The sequence below is a fragment of the Stegostoma tigrinum genome, chromosome 33, assembly GCF_030684315.1.
Source record: "Stegostoma tigrinum isolate sSteTig4 chromosome 33, sSteTig4.hap1, whole genome shotgun sequence".
Lineage (NCBI taxonomy): Eukaryota > Metazoa > Chordata > Chondrichthyes > Orectolobiformes > Stegostomatidae > Stegostoma > Stegostoma tigrinum.
In genome coordinates this window covers 18,165,214-18,185,704 of record NC_081386.1, presented here as the reverse complement: position 1 = coordinate 18,185,704, position 20,491 = coordinate 18,165,214, and the positions used below count along the sequence as shown (strand labels likewise).

Below are 20,491 nucleotides of genomic sequence, written 5' to 3'. Positions count from 1 at the left end.
TGGACTGATTTCTGCCACCTCCTCTGACAGTTCACTCTATATGCACGCCACCTTTTGTTTGGAAAAAAAATTGCCTCTCTGGTCCCTTTTTAAATATTTCCCCTCTCTCACTTTAAACCTATGCCTTCAAGTTACAGACTACCTTATCCAAGGGGAAAGACCGTGCTGGTTCATCTTATCTATGCCTCTCATGATTTTATAAACCTCTATAAAATCATCCCTCAGCTTCCCACACTCTAAGGGGAAACAAAAAATTCCAGCCCACCCAGTCTCTCATAACTCAAGCCCTCCAGTCTCGTTAACATCTTTGTAAATCTCTCTTGACTCCTTTCCAGCTTAATAACATACTTCACAGAGCAGGGCACCCAGAATTATACACAGTACCCCAAATCTAGCCTTACCAATGCCTTGAACAGCTGTAAGATGACATCGAAACTCCTGTGCTCAGTGCTCTGACCAGTGAAAGAAAGCGTGCTACATGCCGCCTTAACCAACCTGGCTACAAGTGGTGCGTGCTGAAATAGGGTTTTGGGACCTTTGTGATGATTCATTGAATTTGTGACTGCCTATTAATAATAGTTTAGTGGAATCTGTGATCTAGAACGACCAGGCTAATCCTTATGATTCTTGTGGCATAACCGGATAGCCATATGCAATAGAGACAATGGGAACTGCAGATGCTGGAGAATCCAAGATAATAAAGTGTGAAGCTGGATGAACACAGCAGGCCAAGCAGCATCTCAGGAGCACAAAAGCTGACGTTTCGGGCCTAGACCCTTCATCAGAGAGGTTTTAGACGAGATATAGGAGGAATATTATTAACTTTTTTTAACACAGGTTTCATGACGTGAAGCTTGGCCCCAAGACTGGTGGAAACAGTTAATGATTTTAAAAATAAATTTAACTGACACTTGAATAAAATACACTTGCAGAGTTGCCAATATCAAGTGGAGGATGGAGTTGACTGGATTGCAATACAGCAGCATAGACTGAATGGAACAAATGGTCTTTTTTGTGCAGTAAATGAGTCAAGCAACTGTCGTGTTTTTTTTTAAAAAGTAAATATTCGTTGGTAGGTACTACCCAGAAGCTATCATTTTCCACTGAGCATGATGCCCTCAGTGGATTTGTTTTCATTTTAACCTCAAAGCGTAACTACGTTGCATATGTTGTAATTTTAGATAACCTTCCTTGGAAATGCATGAACATGGATGTGCAGTTTTTCAGTGAAGATGCAGTTGGAAAGTTCATGCAACATATCTACCAACTCATTTTTGATATATGACAGCTTTATGGTCTCAGTACAATAAGCTTCGAAGAAAGGTTAGCTGAACAGTTTGTTTTAAAGGAAGTGTAATCTCCAAATGCTGCTTGATTTTAGTTTCTTTTCTCACCCTTCCTTCAGTAAAACTTAGAAAATAAGGGATGGCCCTCAAACAACAAATGGTTATTTGTGATCAGAGATAATGGGAACTGCAGATGCTGGAGAATCCGAGATACAAAGTGTGGGCAGGACGAACACAGCAGACCAAACAGCATCTTAGGAGCACAAAAGCTGACGTTTCGGGCCTAGACCCTCCATCAGAAAAGGAGGATGGGGAGAGAGGGGGAGGCAGACCGAAGATGGATAGAGGAGAAGATAAGTGGAGAGGAGAGTACGGGTGGGGAGGTAGGGAGGGGCTAGGTCAGTCCAGGGAGGACGGACAGGTCAAGGTAGCAGGATGAGGTAGGAAGTGGAGGACTAGCTTGAGATGGGGGACCATCTCCAACACATGCCCGACCTTCCTGGACCTTTCTGTCTCCACCTCAGGCAACCACCTACAAACCGATGTCCATTTCAAGCCCACCGACTCCCACAGCTACCTGGAGTAGACCTCCTCCCACCCACCTTCCTGAAAAAATTCCATCCCCTATTCCCAATTCCTTTGCCTCCACCGCATCTGCTCCCAGGATGAGGCGTTCCACTCCAGTACATCTCAGATGCCCTCGTTGTTCAAAGACCGCAACTCTACCCTCCCACTCCACCCCCGCGCCCCCACCCCCGCTCCGGCAGTGGTGGAGAACGCCCTTGACCGAGTCTCCTGCGTTTCCCGCACCTCATCCCTCACACCCCACCCCCGCCATAACCGCCAAAAGAGAATACCCCTCGTCCTCACATACCACCCCACCAACCTCCGGATACAACTCATCATCCTCCAACATTTCTGCCATCTACGTTTCGACCCCACCACTAAAGACATTTTTCCAACCCCACCCTTATTTGCCTTCTGGAGAGACCATGCTCTCCGGGACTCCCTTGTCCGCTCCACACTCCGCTCCAACCCCACCAAACCCGGCACTTTCCCCTGCAACTGCAGGAAGTGCTACACCTGCCCCCCACACTACCTCCCTCACCCCCATCCCAGGCCCGAAGATGACTTTTCGCATCAAGCAGATCTGCCAATGTGCTATTACTGCATCCACTGTACCCAGTGTGGCTTCCTGTACATTGGGAAAACCAAGCGGAGGCTTGGGGACCGCTTTGCTGAACACCTACACTCGGTTCGCAATAAACAACTGCACCTCCCAGTCGCAAACCATTTCAACTCCCCCTCCCACTCCTTAGACGACATGTCCATCCTGGGCCTCCTGCAGTTCCATAATGATGCCACCTGTAGGTTGCAGGAACAGCAACTCATGATCCACTTGAGAACCCTGCAGCCCAATGGTATCAATGTGGATTTCACCAGCTTCAAAATCTCCCCTCCCCTTACTGCATCCCAAAACCAGCCCAACTCGTCCCCGCTTGCCTAACCTGTTCTTCCTCTCCCCTATCCCCTCCTCCCACCTCATGCCACACCTCCATTTCCTACCTCATGTCGCCCCCTTGACCTGTCCGTCCTCCCTAGATTGACCTATCCCATCCCTACCCCTCCCCACCCATACTCTCCTCTCCACCTATCTTCTCCTCTATCTATCTTCGGTCTGCCTCCCCCATCTCCCAATTTGTTTCAGAACCCTCTCCCCATTCCCCTTTTCTAATGAAGAGTCCAGGCCTGAAACATCAGTTTTGTGCTCTGAAGTTGCTGCATGGCCTGCTGTGTTCATCCAGCTCCACACTTTGTTATAACAAATGGTTATTCCCAGTTCCTGTTTGTGTGCAAATTATTGCCTAATCATAATCTAATTGTAATTCTTTCCATTAAGCTAACTTGGCACAGAGCAGGAGCGAAATCAAAGTTGCTTGGTCTTTGGCTCTGCTTTACACAGGATAGTATTTGTGGAGTGGTGGTAAACATCGTGATAATTTCACTGGACAAGAAATCCAAGCCCCAGGCGAGTGCACTGGGGACAAGGATCCAAATCCAAGTTTTGCAGCTGATAATAGTCAAACTCATTTAATAAAATCTGAAATTTAAAAAAAAAACCTGGTCTCAGAGTGGTGACCATGATAACTATAATCAATTGCTGTAAAAGCAAACTGGCTATCTCATGCCGTTCTGGGAGGACACTCTGCTCGTTGCCTGGTCTGCATTGAGTTCAAGGGAAATTAGGAATGGTCAATAAATGCTGACCTTGCCAAAGACAGCTACATCCATGAAAGAATTTTGCTTAAAAAAAGTTCTATATTTACAACTTAACTATTGAGGCAGCTGCCTCACTAATAAAATCTGGGCGTTGTTTGGAAAATCAGTTGTGAAAGATTTCATGTTTGAAATCCGTACACGTGATGGAAATGCCAGTATACAAAACTCCAGGACAGACTTGCTTTTACTGCCTACATCAAAGAACGTCTCAAATATTTGGAGTTGTATTTGAAAGACAGGTGAGATTTTTGGTATATATTTTTAGTGTGAATACTCTTGACCATTGATATCAATGAATGTTTTAAAAGGTTTCTTCATCTAATGAACAGCATACTACTTTTACCCAGCTTTGTTACAGAGTTGGAGCATATGATTTTGGCAATCTGTCGTACATTCTCGATATAGACTGTAATATTCCTTGTCCATATTTTTCCGAACTTCCCTGAGTCTAAGAAGATGCTGTAGCTTCTTCCTTGTACATGAGGCACAAACCAAATACTGGAAAATGAAGCTCATGATCCTAATTGAAATTTTACAGGCTATCATTAGGTCATCACCTATTTTAAAGTATGTCTCATTTTTGTTATGTTCGCCTCAAATTTTAGTTTCTACTATGTAAAGATATTTTCTGTGGTCAAGGTAGAGTTGCACTGTAACACATGACCCGCTTTGTAAATGAGAACATTTTATGTAGTATCAGAGATAATGGGAACTGCAGATGCTGGAAATTCCAAGATAATAAAATGTGAGGCTGGATGAACACAGCAGGCCAAGCAGCATCTCAGGAGCACAAAAGCTGACGTTTCGGGCCTAGACCCTTCATCAGAGAGGGGGATGGGGGGAGGGAACTGGAATAAATAGGGAGAGAGGGGGAGGCGGACCGAAGATGGAGAGTAAAGAAGATAGGTGGAGAGGGTGTAGGTGGGGAGGTAGGGAGGGGATAGGTCAGTCCAGGGAAGACGGACAGGTCAAGGAGGTGGGATGAGGTTAGTAGGTAGCTGGGGGTGCGGCTTGGGGTGGGAGGAAGGGATGGGTGAGAGGAAGAACCGGTTAGGGAGGCAGAGACAGGTTGGACTGGTTTTGGGATGCAGTGGGTGGGGGGGAAGAGCTGGGCTGGTTGTGTGGTGCAGTGGGGGGAGGGGATGAACTGGGCTGGTTTAGGGATGCAGTAGGGGAAGGGGAGATTTTGAAACTGGTGAAGTCCACATTGATACCATATGGCTGCAGGGTTCCCAGGCGGAATATGAGTTGCTGTTCCTGCAACCTTCGGGTGGCATCATTGTGGCAGTGCAGGAGGCCCATGATGGACATGTCATCAAGAGAATGGGAGGGGGAGTGGAAATGGTTTGCGACTGGGAGGTGCAGTTGTTTGTTGCGAACTGAGCGGAGGTGTTCTGCAGAGCGGTCCCCAAGCCTCCGCTTGGTTTCCCCAATGTAGAGGAAGCCGCACCGGGTACAGTGGATGCAGTATACCACATTGGCAGATGTGCAGGTGAACCTCTGCTTAATGTGGAATGTCATCTTGGGGCCTGGGATGGGGGTGAGGGAGGAGGTGTGGGGACAAGTGTAGCTAATAAAATGTGAGGCTGGATGAACACAGCAGGCCAAGCAGCATCTCAGGAGAACAAAAGCTGACGTTTCGGGCCTAGACCCTTCTTCAGAGAGGGGGATGGGGTGAGGGTTCTGGAATAAATAGGGATAGAGGGGGAGGCGGACCGAAGATGGAGAGAAAAGAAGATAGGTGGAGAGAGTATAGGTGGGGAGGTAGGGAGGGGATAGGTCAGTCCAGGGAAGACAGACAGGTCAAGGAGGTGGGATGATGTTAGTAGGTAGGAGTTGGGGGTGCGGCTTGGGATGGGAGGAAGGGATGGGTGGGAGGAAGAACAGGTTAGGGAGGCAGACACAGGTTGGACTGGTTTGGGGATGCAGTGAGTGGAGGGGAAGAGCTGGGCTGGTTGTGTGGTGCAGTGGGGGGAGGGGACGAACTGGGCTGGTTTAGGGATGCGGTGGGGGAAGGGGAGATTTTGAAGCTCGAAGTCCACATTGATACCATTAGGCTGCAGGGTTCCCAAGCGGAATATGAGTTGCTGTTCCTGCAACCTTCGGGCGGCATCATTGTGGCACTGCAGGAGTCCCATGATGGACATGTCATCTAAAGAATGGGAGGGGGAGTGGAAATGATTTGCGACTGGAAGGTGCTGTTGTTTGTTGCGAACCGAGCGGAGGTGTTCTGCCATCTACAATCCGACCCCACCACCCAAGACATTTTTCCATCCCCAACCCTGTCTGCTTTCCGGAGAGACCACTCTCTCCGTGACTCCCTTGTTCGCTCCACACTGCCCTCCAACCCCACCACACCTGGCACCTTCCCCTGCAACCGCAGGAAATGCTACACTTGCCCCCACACCACCTCCCTCACTCCTATCCCAGGCCCCAAGATGACATTCCACATTAAGCAGAGGTTCACCTGCACATCTGCCAATGTGGTATACTGCATCCGCTGTACCCGGTGTGGCTTCCTCTACATCGGGGAAACCAAGCGGAGGCTTGGGGACCGCTTTGCAGAACTTCTCTGCTCGGTTCCAGTAAATTCCTCTACGTTATGTTAAATAACCAAGGTCCAAAAGTGTGTCACCCTCCCTCTGCTGGTACAGCATTTCTTCCAGCTTTGTTCTCACAGTTCAGAGAACCAAATGCACAGTTGTTTTTGTGATGGTTCTTGAGCTATCATTGCACATTTCTGCCCCTGCATCTGATTTGCCCCGCCATCCTCTTGGGTCTGACAAAGACTGACTATTTGTGTGGTACAAGCATGCCTTTCTTTAACAATGTGTCCATTAAGAAACATTACTTAACGGAATTCCCATGGAATGAACAGGCCTGTTTTCACCAATTGTGTTGCTTTTCTTCTATATATTTTTGTTAGTCCCTGCATCTGCCAATGACTTCAGTCTTCTTTTAAAAGGCACCATTGTACTGGAAAATTTGTGTTGTTTGGACATCAAAACAGGTGCTATAAACTGAATGCTTGAACGTTTTCTTAAAGTCAACATATGCAGGTAATAAATAATATGACTGCTGCTGAAATGGTTTCATAAGTTGGTGGATAAGATTGTAAAATTCTAAGTACAATAGTTTTCTCATCTTAGAGCTTATTGTTTTAGACATTTTTATTGAAAACAGACATTAATATTCAGTCAAAAGCATTCTGCAGTTATCAGATTCTTTCATTTTAAAACTGAATCTTTGCACAATTTAAGTCCTACTTATCAATTTGTAGGGAAGAATGGAAATTTATTTTAAATGTCTTCCACCATTTTTGTTTCAGCATCACAAATGTAAGTGTTGATCGAGATTGCATTAATTTATTTCAAAGAACCCCAGTGTCTGAAATGTTTAAGTTACAACATGAGATGAAAGTTGTTGTCCAATAAACATGGAATTTATTCCATCTTAAGTGGTAGCAAAATAACACATGGTGAAAGAATTTTGTAGGCTGTGCTTGTCAGTAGGCTGAATGTGCATTCATTGGATTTTAGTGAATTCATTGTTCTGTTGTAAATACGGTAGAATTAACTATTTTGATAAAAGACTTTAAGTTCTATAAGTTTGGAAGACATTGTAGGTCTTCTGAAAATAGTTTCATGTCAAAACCATCAGTCTATGCCTGCTATTGTGTAGCGACTGAAATACTTGGCAAAACATCTATGACCAAGTTGTTGACCTATCTTTTTGGCCTGTTTGAGCAACATAATTGTTAATACATGTTAATTTAAAATTAAAAGTTGTTGAATATTACTGATACACTTCCCAAGCAGTTAGATCCAAGAATTGATAAAACAGGCGTGTTCTGTAATATGCAAAAATATTTTTCGAATACTACCTTGGTTATTTTGGAGCAGTCACTTGGTTCTGTTAGCAACACACTTGCTTCTTGAAGCAGCATGAATCTCTTTGCGGTGCCCTTGAGTCAATTTTTTAAAAAAGCTTTTTAATGGATACATTGAGAGGTAATTATCGAGATACCAATTTTTAATTATAATTAGGTTGTGAACATTAACTGGCGATTCATTTGAGCCCTTTTAAAGAGTCACAGCCTTGAAACTATGGCTGTGGAGTTAGGAATTATACACTTGTAATACTAAACTCTACGCTAAATATGAAAGTGTACATACATATTGGTACCAGATCTGTACTTTGCCAGCTGACTTTCTGGATTAGAACACCAATAATACTGATTTTGGCTTTAGTTCTTTCCAAAAGATTTTGTGAAATTCTGCGACTTATTTCTTATGTAGTTGATTGTAGAAGAAATAGTTGTCAGGACACTAGATCTTTTGCTTCTTTGAAAAATGCAGTAGAACCTTTATACTTTTGAACCACCAAACCAGGCTGAGAGGACCACAATTTACTGTCTCCTTTTGAAATGCAGAGCCTTTTGAGATGCAATAGTGGATGTGTAAAAGGGTTTTGGCACTGTAATGAAGTTTCAATCAATCAGCCAAAAGCCTCTATGAAACCCTAACTTAGTATTTCAAAGATGTTGATACTATCATGCTGCGTTAGTATATTAGGTATTGGCATAATTTGACTTTTTCTTGTACTTTTTTCTCCTTTGTTTTTCAACAGCTAACTGTTGTAGTGGCGTTTTCCAACTCTTGACAAGCCATTTCTATACAACCTACCTGAAACAACTTTTGAATTCATGCGCTGACTAATCTGTGCACTACCATTGCAATTTTATTTCATCACTGTACCTTGTTTGAATCATATGTAGATAACTGTGATTATCTTATATATAGTTTGATGGATGTTGTAAATGTGATCTGTAGTATACTGCTTATTTATTAAGTATTTATACCTGTTAATAAAACTGAGCTCTTGTAAATTATGGAAATCTGGAATTAAAATTATTATTGCTGAACATACAATGATCAGTCAGCACTTAAGAAAAAAACAAACTCGCTGTAGTTCATTCTAGATTCTCTTCAAGACTGAATGCCAGAGTTAGATGAATACTTATGAGAAAAACAAAAATAAGAGTCGGGAGAAATGACCTATTGACTTACTCTGTGAAGGGTATCTGAAATGATCTTCAAACTTCTAAATAAAAATAGACTAAAATTTAATGGGGCCCTTTTAGAATGTGCGAATATCACTGATGTGTGTGAAAAATCTTGATCCTTGTACATAACTGAGAAACAAGTAGAAAAGAAACTGTCACATCATGAAATTAAAATGCCAACTGCAAACAGAGAATGAATTGTAGATCATTAAATAAAGAATGTAAAGAATTTGGTATCCAGTGTCTCCTAATGTGATATTGGGATGTCTCAAAGCATGTCCTAGCTATTGAAGTGTAGCCACTTTTGTATCGAAGAGAAATGAAATAACCAATTTCTACACAGTAAGGTTACACAAAATGCACTGAAATAACAAGGATCATCTTGCCATTTAATACATTTATTCATAAGATGGAGAACAAACTCCCCATGAAACTTCCCGTATTTCATTTAGTTTATTGAGGCATTGAGGACAACCTAGATTATTGGCAAACGCATTGTTGGGAGTTGTGCTTGTGACTCGGTGATGATATTGCTAACACTGAGCCAAGGCTAACCTAGGGAGAAAAAAACGAATAGGTCTGCATTATTTCCCAGACCCTCGTTAGAGTAAAGCAAGTGAGTCAGCAAATTTACATCTAGCAAAAAAAAGTTAAATACAGGTAATTTGTTTACCAAGCGGTTGTTTGAGGGATAATCGTGCTGCACCTTGAAGGCTCTTCTGTTCTATGAATTTATGCTGCAGAAGATTACAAAGTGTCCAGAGGTCTGCTTTTTGGAACTTGTATTTTACGTGCCTATGGTTTGACTTTTTTTTTGAGCTGTCTTTGGAAACTCTGGCTTATTCACATGGGCTACTTCTAACCCACTGTTTTCCTTTAGAGGTTGCCAGCAACCCAAAAGAAAACTGCCAGTGTTGCAGAAAATCTTCATTTGGATGCAACAATTGAATTATCATTTTAGAGAGTTAATCAATGCAGAGTTCTCATAAGTGCAAGGAACTTGGGAATCACTCATTTGATTCTCCAGTTTGTCATTCCGATTAATCCCTAATTAATGCAGTACAATACTAGGTGCATTTAGAACAATTCTACCTTCAAATTGCATACTAAGTTAATGTGCACAAATTTTGGTGTGGGTTACCATACTACATTGTGTTTGACATATTCTGAAACTGTAAAACTTTTTCCAAATGACCAGTACAATATAATTATTCATTAACAATTAAAAGGGTAACAAAGAAGGTCTAATGGTGTCTTAGGGAAGGCAGTCTGCACAAAATCAGTGCAGTTTTAAAGAAATTTTTAATTGCAGTTTATGTCATTACAGTGCAAAACTCCAGTATCGGGGGAAAAAAACTAATTTTGTTTTTGTTTTTATTTGCAGAAACTAGTAATCCAGTGTGCCAACATGTGCTAATATATAGTGAATTAACCAACTTGATAATAGCAAGCTGGAAGGATTATTTTGTAAATTACAGGTAAAAGATGATTCAGTTCCCCTCATTGATCTCTTTCCTTGCATTTGGCTTGCTACCAAGCAATAGATGTGCATGAATGAAATACAGTGGATATGTGAATATCACATGAGCTGGAAAGCATTTATTCGTTCATAACGTGCTGTCATTGTTAGTCACCCTGATGTAATCAGTTGTAGTTCTGTTATGTTGTGAGTTTAAAAACTGTGCATGATAACTTAACTGCAGGAAGTGATTTGTAATGTTTGTGTTCTATGTTAATAATGATTATCTATACTAACCTGAAAGATTGATGTTGCTGGAAAACTGAAATAAAATTAGAAGTTACTGTTAATAGTTCAGTTGGGCAGCATCTCTGGAGATGGAGGGAGAGAAAGAGGGAAAGAGTGTCAAAATTTCAGAATCAAAATCCTTTTCACACCAATTCTGATGGAGGTATATATATGTATCCTCTTTCCACAGATGTTGCCTGACTTGCTCCACATTTCCAATATTTTTGTTTTTATCTGTAATATCATTTGTCAGCTCAACATTTTTGCTTTCAAAATCTGCAATTGATGGTTGTTATTTGTAAATTTTTGCAGAAATTCTGGCTGTAATTTTGTGGCTCAGACTTCATGGTTGTCATGAAATATGCCAAGTTAACTCTAACTCAAATGTAATTCAAGAAACCACTATTGGTTCCTGCTGTAATAAAAGAGTCAACCTTTTATCTGAATTGTATATGTGCATGGTGTGATATTAGATCCTCTGCATTGCAAATATGAGCGCTTTCTGAATTTTCTGTTGAAAATTTCATTGTTTTCATTGTGATGGTTCATGGAAGATTGTTGTCAAATATCAACTTTTGCAGCTGCTTTAAACTTTTAAATGAGTAACGTCTTTACCAAATCAGCGATCTGCAGGATTTCAGGGGGCTTTGCTCAGGAACACAATTTTTTTTCAAATGCAAACTTGTTTCATTAATTTAAAAGGGAATGGAAAGTTGAAAAGAAAAATTTCCATAAATTTTATTTATTCATTTAAAGAATGCCAATGGATTTTAAGAAATTCCACTGACCATTCAATTTCTGGAGTAGATTACTATTTAATGTTGTAAATTCTGAAATGAAAAATTTTTCAGAAGAAGCTTAAATCAATTCCAATTCCACAAGGAGTAGAAATATAAGCTAGTTAGCTTAGATTACTAAGCAAAACCTAGGTGATGACCCTAGTTGAACACTTGCTGGACCACAAAGTTGTCACCATGGCAACTATTTTACGTAGTGCAATTTTAACCCACTTTAACAATCTGCACTCGCACTTCCCTGTTTTAACCCATTGTTAAATAATCCCTGTAAGTGATACGTGTTTTCTTTTTGTATTTGATTGTGATCCACTAAAATTCAGCCCACGATTTGGTATTATCTCTGACTTCCTACTGCACACAATACAGTGATGTCATCAAAACTAATTATAACTGTTCGACTCAAGTAAAACTTCTGCAGACATTCTCTTGTTAAACTTGCAATCAGCTGGTTAACTTTGGTCTTGGAAAGAGGGCAGCATTAACAGAGCTGCATTGTTACCTCTCACTGTTTATGCTTAGAAGCTGGTGAACCTTCACATCAAACCATTGCAAACCTTTGCAGGCTTATTAAGTCAGTTAAGAGGACTTGGAGTCAGCCAGGTTTGGTAGGACTGAAGTCACGTCCAAGCCACTTCACTTGAGACATTCACACCCATTTGGGTTCTTAATGACTGGCAATTCGCGATAAACACCTGCACCTCCCAGTCATGAACCATTTCAACTCCCCCTCCCACTCCTTAGACGACATGTCCATCCTGGGCCTTCTGCAGTGCTACAACGATGCCACCCGAAGGTTGCAGGAACAGCAACTCATATTCCGCTTGGGAACCCTGCAGCCCAATGTTATCAATGTGGATTTCACAAGCTTCAAAATCCCCGCCTTCCTCACCTGATGGAAGGCTTGTCTCGAAGATAAGAGCCTATGGGATCCAAGGCAAACTAGATCCAAAATTGGCTTGTAAATAAGAGTCGAAGGGTGACGGTGAAGGGTTGTTTTTATAATTAGAAGCCTGTGACCAGCGGTGTACCAGAGGGACTAGTGCTGGGACCGTTGCTGTTTGTTACATACATTGATACCCAAGTCATTAATGTAGAAGGTATGTTTAGTAGTTTTGCAGTTGACATGAAAATTGGTGATGTTGATAGAGAAGAAGATGGCCTTAGGTTACAGTCCGATTATGATCGGCTAGTAAATGGGGCAGAGCGATAGCAGATGGAATTTAATCCTGATAAGTGTGAGGTGATGTATTTTGAGAGGTCTAACAAGGGAAGGATTTACAAAATGCACAGTATGTCCCAAGGGAATACTGAGGAGCAAAAGGAAATTAGTGTACAAGTCCATAGATTCTTCAAGGTGTCAGCCCTGGTAAACAGGATGGTGAAGAAGCTATGGGGGTCCCTCATCTTTATTAGCTGGAGTGTAGAATATAGGAGTAGGGAAGTCTTGATGCAACTTTTATTGAGCGTATTTTAAGCCACACATGGAATACTGTGTGAACTTCTGGCTACTGTACTATGGGAAGAAAATAGAGTTGAGAGGGTGCAGAGGACATTCACTAGGATGTTACCTGGAATGGAAAGTCTTAAGTGGAGAGACTGGATAGCTTTGAGTTTATTTTCCCTGGATCAGAGGAGGCTGAGGGGGAGATCTGATCGAGATATACAAAACTGAGAGCAATTGATAAGGTAAATCATGAGAATTCTGATCCAATGGCAAACATGCATAAGACCAGAGGGCATGCGTTTAAGGTGAGGAGTAAGTAGTTTAGTGGGGATCTGAGGAAAAGATTCTTTACCCCCCATAGGTGATAGATAGATATATAGAACACTGCCTGAGCAGTTGATGGAGGCAAGTACTCTTACAACATCTAACAAGCATCTGCATGAGCACTTAAATGCCAGGGCATAGGCAATGGACCAAGTGCGGGTAAATGGGATTCATATAGTTTTGATATTTCTGGGCAGGGTACCTGTGGGCAGAGGCAATGGCGTACTGGCATTCGGGCTACAGCAGCACGTGAGGAATTGAATGTTTTGCAGACTGAGGGATGAACTTTGTGGCTGTTTTTCTGGTGACAAGGACTCAGGGGCAGAGTTGGGGGAGTGATCTATTCATTACCTTTTCTTTTGGCTGTTCTTTTTATTTCTGCTTCTGTTTTTTAATCCTGTCTTTTGTACACTAAGATGGCAGTGGAGAATGATGACTTTATACACTTTTCGCCGTACTCCTGTATTCTTGTACTTGTGACCATAAAATCTAAGTCTGAAAGGCTTATTTCTACCTAATGACTCTATGACAATGAACTTTAAATGTTTGTGCCACAGAGCAGTTTATGCAGAGATAATTCAGTCCCTTATTGGAAAAGAAGATGAGCATCTGAAACAGAGCAAGATACAAGACTTTGGGGACGGTAATTAATTTAGCATTGCTATACTAAAGACTGAGCACAGATAGAAGGAAGCAATTTGCTGCCTGCTGTAGCATCATGTTTGTCTTGCAGTCATGCCTTAATGCATGACAGCATTATGTAATGAATAGTTCAGCCAACTATGTTTTTTATGCCACATAAGTAACCTAGTTCAGACCACACATTGCTCAGTTTTTCAGCTATAACAGTTTTACTATTTCGTAAATTGTAGTATGGTGGCTGGATGGCTAGCACCCTTGCTTTGCAGCGCCAGGGACCTGGGTTGAATTCCAGCCTTTGGCAACTGCCTATCCAGAGTTTGCACATTCTCCCCGTGTCTGTATGGATTTCCTCAACAGTCCAAAGATGTGCAGACGATGTGGATTGGCCAAGTTAAATTGCCCATAGTGTCATGCGATACATAGGTTAGGTAGATTAGCTATGGGAAATGCAGGGTTACAGTATGTGGATGATGTCTGACTGGAATGCTGTTTGGAGAATCAGTGTGGACTTATGGGGCCAAATGGCCTGGCTCCACACTGTAGAGATTCTATGATATTGGAATTCTCAACATCAGGTTTGTATTACTGTATAATTAACCTGAAAATATTCTTTTATATCTAGAGAACTGGATACACCTCAGATTTATTAGCATCATATTTAATTGAGTCAACCATCAATCTAGTTGTGACTTGATGTCATTGCTTTTAATATTGACTGATGATATCACTAAATCTAGTGGGAGATGTCCACATGGTAGTCTTTCGCATTTTTAGTGCTGAGAGATTGAACATTACAGACACCCAGGCAAGATACTGTAAAGATTGTCTTTTTATTTTATTTCATTTTTAATCATGGACTGAATTCAGTAAAGATTTTATACAAAAAAAACTGGAACAAGTTACTGAAACTCTTTTGTAATTGTGTTTTACATTGTTGCTTCGCAAGCAGTGGGGCAAGATGTAAATAGGCAGCACTGCACTGAAGCATATATATAAATTGAAATATTCTCGACCACAGGTTGACTGTTTTGTGGAATTGTAACCAGTGCTGAAGTCAAAAGCCATCAGCTTGACAGCAGCTATCCGATTCCTGGATAACTGAACAGGGTGCGAACAAAGTAATGAGAAGCTTTTGGACTTCTGAAAGGGAAGTAGTGTCCCCTTCTCTCTCCTGTGAAAATACACATAACTAAATGAAGCAAGTCGTTTTCTCCAATCAGTTGCTGTAAGCTGTTGCTATCAACCAATCAGTCAGTAGTTTTAATAATTTGTGAACTGTTCAGTCTACTTACTTTTGAGAAGTGAGAGAACTTGAGGGAAAAAATCCAAGAACTGAAGGACTTGGGGAAACAAAAGGAGCACCCTAGGAAATCCTGAGGGTCAGTGTGTTTGAACTGTTTCTGCAATATTTTCTCTTCCCTGCGCCATTAACACCAATGTTTCGTTTCTGTCTGTACGTATGTCTGCGGGAGGTTGGAGATCAGTGGGGATACTTAGTAACTAGTCACTCTAGTTGACATTTCATGGAGATAGCATCTGCAGTTCTTGCTGGAGTGAAAATCAATAGTGTGGAGCTGGAGGAACACAGGTCAGGCAGCATCAGAAAATCCACGTTTGGGGTTTGCACCCTTCATCTGGTCTGGGGAGGAGGAAAGGGAGCTTGGAAATGAGTAGATGAGGGCTGGGGAAGGTAGGTGGGATGGTGATAGGTGGTAGCAGGTGGAGGGTTGTGGAGACAGGCCATGGAAAGGATGGAGTCGATAGGTGAGAAAGAAGGTGGACAGGTCGTGTCAGGTCAAGGAGGTGGGATGAGAGGAAGATTTGATCACGGGATGAAGCTAGGGTTGGGGACCTTTTTAAAACAGTGAATTCTATGTTGAGGCAATCGGTCTGTAAGCTCCCATAGTTCCTTCAGTTTACGTGTAGCGTCATTGTGACACTGGAGGGAACCAAGGATGAGTGTGCCAACAAGGGAGTGGGAGGGTAGTTAAAATGGTTGGCAACTGGAGGATGCTGTTGATTATAGTGTACAGTGCGCAGATGGAGTCTGTGCCTGGTCTCACTGATGTAGAGAAGACTACATCAGGCGCAATGAATACAGTAGACCATGTTGGACATACAGATGAATCCCTGTTGGATTTGAAAAGATAGTTTGTAGACTTAGATGGAAATGATGGGGGCAGGTGTAAGGGCATGTGTAGCACCTCCTGTGGTTGCAGGGAAAGGATGTTGCCAGGGCTAGAATATTTGAGCTATAGGGAGAGATTGAATAGGCTGGGACTACTTTCCATGGAGCACCAGAGGCTGAGGGGTGACCTTGTACAGTTTTCTAAAATCATGTGGGGCACGGACAAGGTGAATAGCCAACATCTCTGCCTAGGGTGGAGGAGCCCAGAACTAGAGGGCATAGGTTTAAGATGAGAGGAGCAAGATTTAAGATGGACCTAAGGGAGCGCTTTTTCATGCAGAGGATGGTGTGCGTATGGAATGAGCTGCCTGAGGAAGTGGTTGAAGCTAGTACAATTACAACATTTAAAAGGCATCTGGATGGTTATATGAATAGGACGGGTTTACAGGGATATGGGTCAAATGGGGCTAAATTAATTTAGTGATATCTGGTTGTTATGAATAAGTTGGACCGATGGGTCTGTTTCCATGCTGTACAACCTATGACTGTGTACGCTAGGATGTAGTGAGTCAGCATTGTCTCTAATACTTAAGTAATATTTTCATCCATCTCCACTTGCTTTGCAGTATGGAGTAAATGAAATCGTGATCTCCCCACTGTGGAGAAAAGCAACTTGTTCCAAGTCATAATTTCTTAACTGAACAGCAGTGTTTAGTGACATAATGGACACTGAGTTGTGTTGCAGTAAATATGTCTATATTGTCATTTGACCACAAGCAGCTTTGGTCTCAAACTAGACTTGCACTTGCAGAATATGACGGCTATACTTAACTGGAGTATCTATTGATTTAATCCACTTGAATTACTGTGTAATAAAGCAAATAAAATATGTTGAGATTGTAAGATTAAATTACCTAAGTTTTTCTAAAATTTGCTTACTTTTCAAACATCACTGATGTGAAAGGTAAAGCATACATTTGGAAGTGAAAAGTGGCAATCCTTTCAGCTAACTTCTTCTGAGCCTTTTTTGGTCTAATCTGAGACGCAATAATTCTATGCTGTGAAGGAGTGATGAAATAATATATCCACGTCGTCATAGAAATTGAACAGATTATGCTTTTATATCTTTGGTGGATGGGTTTCTGATCTTTATACCTTCCACATTGCCCCACTAAGAATAAATGTGGCTTAGAATCAATCTGTAAGGTGGTCGTTTAGCAACAGAGGAAATGTTGCAGGGAGAAAATAAGCCAGGATTCTGTCTTGGAGGGGGATTCAGGTTCAAAAGCCTGTATTAAGCCAGTTGCGATGAGTAAACTTTGCAGCATGGTGATGGATCTCTGGACTTCTAAAATACATGTCTTTGAAAAGTCATAAATTGAGCAAAATATTGGAAATTTACATTAATTGCAGTGTATTTTATCCTTAATGATCCTGGTTCATTGGCACTTTATTTGCTTAATGGGAATGGAAATTAGATTACATACATTAATAAGTAACCTGGGGTCATTTGATGCTCAAATGTTTCCTTTTTGCAAGCCTGTATCCTAATGTTGTATTTTCCTTTAACAACATTGTGCATCTTCTAATTAAACTGAGTAATGAATATTAAAGTCTTTTTTTTAAGCTGTACTAATCATTGATCGATGTCATTAACATAGTTCAAAACTAGGGGTCATATTTTTAAAGTGAGGAGAAAGTTTTAAAAGGGACCTGAAGAGCAAATTTTTCCACAGAGTAGTTTATTTGTGGAATAAACTGCAGAGGAAGTGGTAGATACAGGCACAGTTACAACATTTTAAAAGACATTTGAACAATACACAAATAGGACAGGTTTAGAGGGATATGGGCCAAACTCAGGCAAGTGGGACTTAGTTAGTTTGGGAAATTTGGTCAGCACGGATGAGTTGGACCAAAGGTTTCTGTTCTGTATGACGAAGTGCCAATATAGAATAATAAATCAGGTTGAATACGTTCCTTTGGACTTCCTACCATCAACCTTGTAAAGGCTGCCCTTAATAAGTGAGATGTTAGAATGTGCATTCTGTAGAATAAATTCCATTTGTTTGTGTGTGTGTGTATGTCACTGTCTAATTTATTTTTGAGTAATGGGTTTCCTCACCATTTTATTCAGGATATTCTGCTCTCAGCAGAGGTAGAACCATTTATACCCCAGAAGAAGGAAACTGATATACTTGTTCCTATGGCTCTCCCTAATGATGGAAATGGTAATGGTGTCGAAGCTCCTCCTATACCTAGCTACTTGATAACTTGTTATCCCTTTGTGCAAGAAAATCAATCCAATAGGTGAGTAGAGGTACACAAATCAGTTGATACCAATGTATAAATTTTATTCAGACCTGTTAATTATTTGGTGAAGTTTTAGTTTTTTTTCAAGCATCACACCTATTTTGATTAACTGTGGAACATCATTTGGTAAACTTAATGACAAATCTGGATAGCATTGAAATGAATTGATTTCAGTAAGAGACTCATGAACGCTGAGGTGTTGTAGATTTGTGCAAATACATAATCTATGTATAAAGTCACATTTGGATTGGAGACCATTTTTCTGAACTGATTCCACACACACACACACACACCCCCCCCCCGCCAGAACTAAAATAGCACAAAAAAATTTGGAAAAAATCTGCCCCAGCCTTTTTTCCTGTTAAGGTGGCGGGGGAGATAAGGGCAATGATGACTATCAGTTAAAAACCTAAGACAGGTTTTTCAAATGTACAACTTTCTAAATCCTCAATCTTTACAACTGCAAACATTTCAAAAGCAGGATGGTCCGAGTATTGCAGTGGGATAGTTTGTTGGAACATACCAATGTCTTATGACGGGCTCACAAGTAGACCTTGAAATAATCAATATTAGTTACCGTTTCTCAGTGGTTGCAGTATAGAGTCAGCGATTTTTCATCCTGAATTCAAACAGAAATTGACATCTTCTAACGCAGCAAAACATTTCCAGACCTCAAAATGATGTGAAAACAGCTGAGTTTTGTATTTGATCAATGTTCTTGAGGCATTCTTTCTCTGCTGGAATATGGGTCAGTATAAGCTTGTAGGAGAGTGTGATTTGAAACATTTGAGCTCTAAGATCTGGCCTAATGTTGAATTTCCTAGACATAATTAAGTTTCATTTTTAAGGATCCTGAGTAGATTTGTAGCTTGGGTTGTGGGTATTGTGGTTGGTTTGCTCACTGAGCTGGTTCATTTGTTCGCAGACGTTTCATTCCCCTGCTGGGTAACATCAGTGCAGCCTCTGAAGTGCTATTGATGGCCTTCTTGCTGGAGAACCAAGCAAGAATTCCACATGACTCTGTTTGACCTGTCCTGGAATCCTGACGTTGTCCCAATCAAACTGGAGGCTTTCCATATCCACGCGAACGGACTCATATCCATTTGCACAAATAAGGAGAACCACCAGTTCAATTGGGACAACAACAGGATCTTGGGACAGGCCAAACAGTCAAGCACAGGAATTTCTAGAGGCTTGCCTCCTTGGTGGAGAACCCATCAGTAAACACGTAGAACTAGACCCTATGTATACGCCACTGCAAAGAAAAGCTGGAAATGAGGTAATCAATTCCATCAAATCCCAGGTTTTAAATACTAGGTGGAAAAACAGAACAGTGTATCATTGGAGGCTGCGCTGATGATGTTACCCAGCAGGGTGATGAAACGTCTGCGAACAAACGAGCCAGCTCAGTGAGCAAACCAACCACATAATTTGCATTCTGTTGGAAAAATCAACTTTTTAAATGCTGCGCAGTAGATTCATAACAGACAAAAAAAGTGTCTCAATGTATTTATAACCTTGGTTATAGCAGTGCTCTTGACTTGTGATTGTGTACATGGAATTATGACACCCTTGTGTTTCTGCAAAAACTTATTCAAAGGGACCACTTTGTTGTAAATAAGCTTTGCTGACATTTCTGAAAAATCATGTGGAAAATGTTAATTTCCAACTTTGGGAGAGATGATGGCCTAGTGATATTACCATAGACAACTAATCCAGAAACTTGGCTAATGTTCTGGGGGTCCAAGTTTGAATCCCACCATAGCAGATGCTGGAATTTGAATTTTAAAAAAATTCTGGAATTGTTGATTGTTGGAAAAAATCCATCTGGCTCACTGGCTTTTAGGGAAGCAAACCTGCCATCCTAACCGGATCTGGCCTATATGTGGGTCTGGAGTAGCAGAGTCCAGAAGCACATGTAGCTGACTCTTAACTGCTGTCTGACATGCTAGGCCATTACACCTAATTCAAAGGCAGCTGGCCAGCTGGAGATGAGCAATAAATGTTAGCCAGCCAGTGATACCCCCATAGCGTGAGCAAACTAAACAAAAGCCATCTTTGCCATGCAGCAGCTATAAACCAATGCAAAGCGGCAACAGTGTGTAGCACATACAACATGCACTGCAGCAGCTCAACCACCGTCCTTTAGCAACACCGTCCAAACATGAAACCTGCTGCCTAGTAGGACAGTTGCAGTAGGTGGGACCACCACCTGAAAATTCCTCCCAATTCTGAGTATTCTGGATCTGAATTGTATTCCTGCTGCTTCACTTTAACAAAATTTAAAATCTTAGACCTCCCTGTCTAAAAGCACTGTGGGTGTACCTGCATATATGGGACTATTGTGGTCCAACAAAGTGATTTACCACCATTACTTTGAAGTATCAGGAATGAATGACGAATGCTGTGATGGGTATCTCATGAAACAATGAAAACAAACCCGAGGAAGAGAGGCTGATATCAAATTA

At 41.4% G+C, this 20,491-nt stretch overlaps 1 protein-coding gene across 7 annotated transcripts in view; it reads left to right on the top strand.

Annotated features, from left to right (window-relative positions):
• Window positions 1-20,491, top strand: part of secisbp2l (SECIS binding protein 2-like) — a 75,717-nt gene that overhangs the window by 15,865 nt on the left and 39,361 nt on the right. For 3 of the 7 annotated variants that reach the window (XM_048562796.1, XM_048562794.1, XM_048562793.1), the window contains exon 2: window positions 17,848-18,020. In XM_048562796.1, the coding sequence (XP_048418753.1) occupies window positions 17,848-18,020 (173 nt within the window). Of the gene's footprint in view, window positions 1-1,304; window positions 1,324-6,603; window positions 6,626-10,015; window positions 10,110-17,847; window positions 18,021-20,491 lie in introns of those variants that run through there. The other 4 variants (XM_048562797.1, XM_048562798.1, XM_059639160.1 and 1 more) reach the window with 3 other exon arrangements.